At 36.1% G+C, this 7,245-nt stretch overlaps 1 protein-coding gene across 6 annotated transcripts; it reads left to right on the top strand.

Annotated features, from left to right (window-relative positions):
• The first annotated feature begins 629 nt into the window (after positions 1–629).
• On the top strand, positions 630–5,052 carry LOC106348457 (polyadenylate-binding protein-interacting protein 3). Of its 6 annotated transcripts, none has more exons than XM_013788205.3 (15): positions 630–846; positions 1,384–1,508; positions 1,598–1,753; positions 1,842–1,966; positions 2,101–2,291; positions 2,713–2,890; positions 2,981–3,202; positions 3,277–3,392; positions 3,478–3,541; positions 3,651–3,681; positions 3,782–4,035; positions 4,144–4,278; positions 4,350–4,445; positions 4,525–4,596; positions 4,693–5,052. In XM_013788205.3, exons 2-15 carry the CDS (start codon positions 1,406–1,408, stop codon positions 4,723–4,725), a joined length of 1,776 nt encoding a protein of 591 aa, XP_013643659.1. In that variant the 5' UTR covers positions 630–846; positions 1,384–1,405; the 3' UTR covers positions 4,726–5,052. The 6 variants fall into 6 exon arrangements, with proteins under 6 accessions (XP_013643659.1, XP_013643658.1, XP_013643656.1 ...); XM_013788204.3 differs by having other exon boundaries at positions 1,842–1,978; positions 4,144–4,269; XM_013788202.3 differs by having other exon boundaries at positions 1,842–1,978.
• The last annotated feature ends 2,193 nt before the right edge of the window (positions 5,053–7,245 follow it).

Below are 7,245 nucleotides of genomic sequence, written 5' to 3'. Positions count from 1 at the left end.
TTCTTCTCCTTGAAAGTTTAAGCCCTTTGATTAATAATTATGTATGAGTTTGATGTAAAAGCTCCAAGTACAACTTTCACATCATCAAACAAAAAAGCTCATGTAAAGGTTGGTTCTTGTTTAATGTGGAAATTATTCATATTTTGGTAAAGATTATCTATACTTTAACATACACAGCTGAGAAATTAATAGTTACAAAATTCAAAAGAAAAATTGATATCATTCAAATAAAATCTAGATCACAATCTCTTAAAATGAGTCCATATTTTTTTATTTGTGAAGTATTCATATAGAATAGTCTCTTAAATTTATTGGTGAATCTTTTCAGTTTTTGTAAGCTTTTCGTATACTATTATTATTAAGGAGATTTAGTTACAAAATATATAGAATGAAGAAACAGAATTAAACAAAAAATTCATAAAAGATCAGTTTTAAAGGTAAAAATTGATTTTGTAAATTCTGTAATAATTTTGATTAATAATAATACATTTATCCCCCCCCCCCCCCCCTTCCAAAAAAAAAAAGCAAACAAAAATTGTGAGGGGCCCAATAAGCCCAAAGAAGTATGAACGGATCAAAAGAAAAAGGTCCAATAGAAAAATCATATGCTCCTCCGCACCTGATCACACCCCTCCTCGACGAATATACAGCGATTTCTTCTTTTATTTTATTTATTTTTGTCAATAGCGAGAAAAAGGGGAAAAGATGATAAATAAAAAATCAGTCTTCTCCCTTCCCTCTCCTGAGATTCATTGTTGACCCCCGCTAAACCCTAATTCTCCCCGCTAAACCCTAATTCTCTGCGTCGCATTGTCCTTCTAAGGCCGTCGATTTCAGCTTATTGAGGTAATCATCACCTTCTATCTTCAGATTCTGTTGCTTTACGTTCCTGAGAAATCAATCCTTAGCAGAGAAATTGGTGATTGACTTGGCTGATTTAGGGTTTCTGTTGGTGCATTTTTACTATGTGTAATGGAGATTTCTGCATGAACCCTTGGGAAAGTTTGTTTCTTTCTTAACAGTGAATAGGAGTCACGTGAGATGATTCATCGATTGGATCCGAACCTTTAATCTGCCTTTTTCATTGCTAATTTTAGTTATGTCATATGTTTAATCAGGGGTTAGAGCAGATTTTAATCTTCCATATACGTTATTGTTGACTATACTATATCATGTTATTGACTTCGATGCCGAGTTTCGATGCCAGCAATAACGTGAATTGTAGACCAATTTGTATATATATATCAGGCTCATTGTCCCATGAGAACTGACAAATAAAACATTAAGTTTTTGAATTGATTGTCAACAGTTTTCTTTAGCATCTTATCGAGTATTTGGTTTTGTCCACATATTATTAGTTTCTCGACTCACTTCAGTTTGCAGGTTTGAACAGGTTAAGGAAGCAATGAATAGCCAGCCTCTATCCAATGGATATCCATACAGAAGAGTTGAACACCAAGCAGGAGGGATGAATAAGGCTCAGCAGATGAAGCAACACACCCTGAAAAGTACTGCTTTTGTATACATTTCTTTTAGGATATATTACGATTTTAGCATCAACATCACGTCTTGCGTTTTCTCTTGTTTGTTGATGCAGAGAATGGTGGGAAAGCTGGAACTGTGGATATCTCTTCTCGTTATCCGTTTGAGTATCTCGCAGCTTGCCATATCGGACACCGTGTTGAAGTTCATCTAAAAGATGGGTCGGTTTACGGTGCCGTATTTCATGCTGCTGATGTGGACAACAGTTTTGGTGAGGGGACCTTGTGATATGTTTATAACAAGAAAGAAAGTCACTGTTTTTATTTGGTTCACTTACAAACCTGCTTTGAAACTTTCAGGAATTGTTCTGAAAATGGCCTCTTTGATCAGGGAAGGTACTTTACCAGGAATGAAACCCCCTTCCCCGCTTGTCAGCAAGCCACCTTCAAAGATACTCATTATCCCTGCCGATGAAGTTGTGCAAGTTATAGCTAAAGTGCTTACTCTTTTTTTTGTGGATGGGATTAAGTTTATATGCTCATGTCAATGTGTTAGAGAGACTACAAGTGCTTGGTGTATTGACATTATTATTTCTTTGTCGTTGGTTTTTGGTGTTAGGACCTTCCTGTATACAGCGATAACGCCTCAAATTCAGCTCAATGCGAGAGACCTTTAGAGCTGTTGACAGACTCTTCTATCTCACAGTCTACTCATGTTGATTTGGGAAGAGAGCTTGAACGTTGGGTACCTGATGAAGATGTTCCAGATTGTTCAGATCTGGAGAATGTGTTTGATGACCCTTGGAAGAGGTAGTGACACCTATTCTTTTAATTATGATGTTTTTCCTTTTAACTAGGAACTCTATTTATTGACTTAGAGAGAACTGTTTAGTATCTCTGTTTCTTTTCTTCCTTTTGCCTTTAAGTTTTATTATATCGAGATGGAGTCTTGGTTGTGAAACCCATCCAAGCTAGACAGTGTTTAGGAGCTTAAGGCCGTCGGAGAGATTGTTACTGTGAACGTAGTTCTGTTGTTGTTACCTTGATTTTTTTCTTTTATAAAGTGAGTTTTGTGTTATTTTGGTTCCGGATTCTTGACTCTAATAAGTAGCAATTTATTTATTTCCCTCGGTTCAATTCATCTCCTTGGTTTCAGCCTGCTCGTATCTTGTTCTTTCACTATGTATTCTTCTTGGCTAAACAACATCTCTCATACGTGATGATATCATAGGGGCTGGAATCAGTTTGAGGTCAATAAGACATTGTTTGGCGTAACAAGCACTTTTGACGAGGAATTGTATACAACAAAACTCGAGAGAGGTCCTCGGACGAGGGAGCTAGAAGAGCAAGCCTTGAGGATTGCAAGAGAGATCGAGGGTGAGAATACCCGAGATCTTCACGTAGCAGAGGTGAATTAGGGATGTCTTCTTTTTTTTTTTGCTTCATTGTCGGAACATTTCTAATTTATAATTTTTCATGCATGCAATCATCTTGCACAGGAAAGAGGGTTTCAGCTTAGTGGAGAGTTTGATATGGATGAGGAAACTAAATACTCATCGGTCTGTCCAGTGAATGGATTTGATGATTCGGGTTATGAAGAAGATGAAGAAGAAGAAATTTTGTTGAATTGCCGTAATAATTTGACTTTTGGTGATTCAACTGCTTCTGATGGAATGAAATCTGCTTCAACTGGCAATGGCAAGGTCTATGAAGAATCATGGGTACGGTTGGGTTCTTCTCGGGTAGTAGTTTGTAGGAGAATATACGGTGATTTTTCCATTTGTTGGTCCTACAGGGGGGTGGCAGTCTATCTAGCGTAGGTCAGAGCTGCTCGAACTCAAATATGCATGCTCGGCAGCCTATGTTCGAACAGCCATCAAAAGTTACTCCTGCTCCGGGCAACAATAACAGGTTTCTTTTCTTTCCTTGGAAACATGCACTTTTTATCAACACATGTTTTATTGATTTATAGCTTTCTGATAGTTCATCCTTATAGGAATGAGAGCCAGTTTGGTGAGCAGACAAACATCAAAAGTGTAGAGGCTACCCATTATAGAAAGGTAATTAAGTTAACCTCTTTTAATGCATCTAGTCGTAATTGCATTTAGAACTTATAATGTTCCACGACTTTTAACATTGTTCTGTTGCCTTTAATTTGTATTAACACAGCCGTCCATGGAATCAGTGTCTGGTCTTGAAGGTATGTGCAACTTCACGTTAGCTTTATCATTTCTATATACTTTCCATGCATCTTAAACGTTGATACTCATAGAATATGTCCAACTGAATGTGCATTCAAGATATTAATGAAGATGCAGCAACCTCTGATCCATGGAGAGCTTCTGATAGGCAAAATTCCACTGATGGAAAACTACTCGGTCGACTTTCTGACAGAGCGAAACCTGAGAGCTCTTGTTGGCGGCCTGGAAGCTCCATTTCTAGAAATCCAGAAAACTCTGCAACTTCCTCACCGTCAAGTCGTCCAATGCTATCACCAAGCTCTTCAATTGGTTCTTATTCTTCAGAAAAATCCACCCTCAACCCAAATGCCAAGGTTTTGTTTGCCGTGCTTTGATTATGTATCTAACACAAGTAGGAATTAGCGTAGAGTGTGGGGCTTTACTCTTAAGCAATTTGTTAATGAGCTTAAGGTCTGATTCAGGAATTTAAGCCAAACCCCAACGCAAAGAGTTTCAAACCATCTCCAACAGCTACACGGCCTCAGTCTCCAGTTCCTGAAGGATCTTTCTATTACCCTCCCCTTCCGCCGATGCCTGGAATACACATTGTATACGGAGTAACTTTCTTTACTCTTTTATCTACTCATTACCTCTAAATCAAGCTTAAGTCTCTGTTGAAATTGGTTAGATGGGAGCAGCATTCCCTGGACAACATCCAGTGATGTATAACAATACACCCCAGCTTGGTCCAAATCAAACTTACTATTCTCCAAGTAGTCCACAGGTTTGTTGCTATTAGAGCCATCGACTCGAAAAATTCTTTATTGGAAGACTGAATTTTTTGAATATCAATTTCTAAACAGTACCCACAACAGATGATGGTTGGTCCGCAGAGACCGGCTTTGTTTATGCCGCCGCCGCCGCCATACCAACCGGTTTACTGTTAACCTTCCATTGTGTATTCTTTTTTCTTTTTATAAATTTGCTCAAAAGAATTAGATTTTGCTGACATGTTTGATTTTGAATTGCAGGAGATGCAATATAAAGGAAGAGACTCTTATTAGCTTTTGACCAAACAATGGATGGGTGGCACAAGGTTTTGCATAATCTTCTGATGGATTGGGGGTGTTTAATTTATTTCCAGCACCGAATCTTTTTCTTTTTCTTTTTTAAAAATTTGATAAATGGTTTGATGGTCCATGAGAGAAGAATTGAACACGTGTGATATTGATTTGTTTGTTTATGTTTGATTAGACAAGATTTAGATTTAGATTCGTGCTGATCTCACTTTTTTCTTCACTCTTTTCTCTGATTAAACTTTAAGTCTTTAGTTGTATGACATTCTATGTTCGAGTCTTTCTATATTGAAAAAGAAATATTAGGTAGGCAAACATGTTTTCTTTTTTAATTATAGTAGATGTATTTTTATCTTTTACGAATCGACGATTACTGTTCAATCTTACATGTACGTGTTAAAACTTGGTAGGTAATAAAGTAGTGCGTCTATGATTGGGTTTGAAAGCGTAATGTTTTAGTTTGGAGTGCTTTAGGATAATGGGTTTAGTCTTTTGTTGGTCTTACATGATTCGTATTTTCGTATAAAATCATTACAATTAATCTTGTCGTGGTGAGTTTCAGACAGGAATCCAGGTTAGGGGAGATCTGACACGTTAATTTTGTCGTTTATTCAAATAGTAGTAGTATTATTTAAAAGTTTGAAAACATGGTTAAAAATCTAATTATTGATTCTAAGAACTTCTAGATTCTCTCGGTGATATGATATGTTAGGTTGTGACACATGTCACGTCTTGGAAGCATGATAGTTGCTCGTTTTTATTTTTTCTATAAACGACAAAAGTTTACAGTGCTAAGTCTCAATTTATGGAATTATGAATGTTTTGGTCATTTTATTCAACTAGAATATTCATCTCAAAATAGAAACGTTCCTATATTATTAATTTTCTTTATTTTCTCTATACTTTATGTTTTTGGTTGTTATTTTCAGAGTTGTCGATTAAATGTAGAGCAGAAACTACCAAATTAGGATTCATTGCTTGTGTTGGGAGAAGCTGCATTAAGAAATGTGAAAAAAGGTTGCCAAAAAAAAAAAAAAGAAATGTGAAAAAAGAAAACTGACAAAGGGCTCTCTGCTTTGCTTGACTTGTAATAAATTTCAATTACCCCCAACTACAAAATTAAAATATTTTTAAATTATTCACTTGAATGCGATATTGATTGCACCATAAAGAGATGTTGACAACCTTCCACTTATACTTTTACTTTTTTTATAAACAAACGTTCTTAAGGAAGAAAAAGAGATACGAAAAAGTATGTATAAAATAATACGACCTCTATCTCGCATTTGTTAAGAAACAACGTAGTATATACTTATATTAAAAAATGTGTAACGAAAGTAAATATGTAAAGCAACACTTATTCACTTTAGCTAAATGGATAAAATATTTGGCATAAAAAAAGGGTCCACCGTTCCCTAGAGAAAATGTTAAATCAACGGTGACTACGTGTTAGAAATATTTAAATATAGTCGGATTCGAACTCAACTCGTTTAACGACACTGGAACGCTATACTACCACCCGACCACTATCACTTGGTTACATTTGGCATACAAGTTACACAAAACAATGTTTCTAACTTTTTTTAAATTACACAAAACATGTAGTAAACTTTCTTTAAAAAACATGTAGTAGACTAGCTATTATGCGATGGATGACATAAGATATACTTCCTCCCTATACAAATGTTTAGATGTTTTAATTTTTTTTATAAATAAAAAAAATTGATGATCTACCTTTAGTTAATATATTTTACTTTTTTTTTTGTCAGCAACGTACACAGACTCATATAGATTCTGCAAACCACACTGGTAGCTCTGCATCCATATGAACGGCAGACGATGGTTGTTTCCTTGCACTGCGTGCGAGACTGTCCGTCCTTGAGTTATGTGTTCGTGGTATATGAATAATCTCTGAGCTGTTGAAACTTTTTTTCAAAAATGTTATGTTTTCGAAATAGCTTGCAAAGACTCGTATAGATTCCTCTGATTCCGAAACCATCTTCACCAATTGAGCACAATCCGTTGCAAAAGTAACCCGGAACTGTCTAAGGTTCCTAATGCATTCCATTGTACATATGAGAGCCTCTATCTTCGAGTATAGTGGCGACTCGACTGACTCGCTCTTGTATTCTTTACTCCCATTAGTCCATCATAAACTTCTAGAGTACTATACCATCCTTGTCCTGAATATATATCCTGATTTTTCTAGGATCCATCCGTAAAACACCATCTACCTGGTATAATTGGGATTGCAGGTAACCGAGTGTGGTCCATTCTCTGATTCTGAGAATTTTGCGCTTCCACCCAAAGTAACGATTCAGTTTCTGCCAATTTGAGAGTATCTCTCGGATCTATAACCAAATTGCTAAAAAATTTGTTGTTTCTACCCTTCCGTATATACCAGAAAATCCATGCAAAATGATGATCCTCCATTTCGGGGGAGACTCTTCAAAATAGATGATCCATATTGGTAAATAATGATTGAGTAGAACTTTGTTGAAAGGCAAA

Source organism: Brassica napus, chromosome C6, assembly GCF_020379485.1.
Source record: "Brassica napus cultivar Da-Ae chromosome C6, Da-Ae, whole genome shotgun sequence".
Lineage (NCBI taxonomy): Eukaryota > Viridiplantae > Streptophyta > Magnoliopsida > Brassicales > Brassicaceae > Brassica > Brassica napus.
Note: the sequence above shows the minus strand (reverse complement) of the source record. Positions and strands in the feature narration are given on the sequence as shown.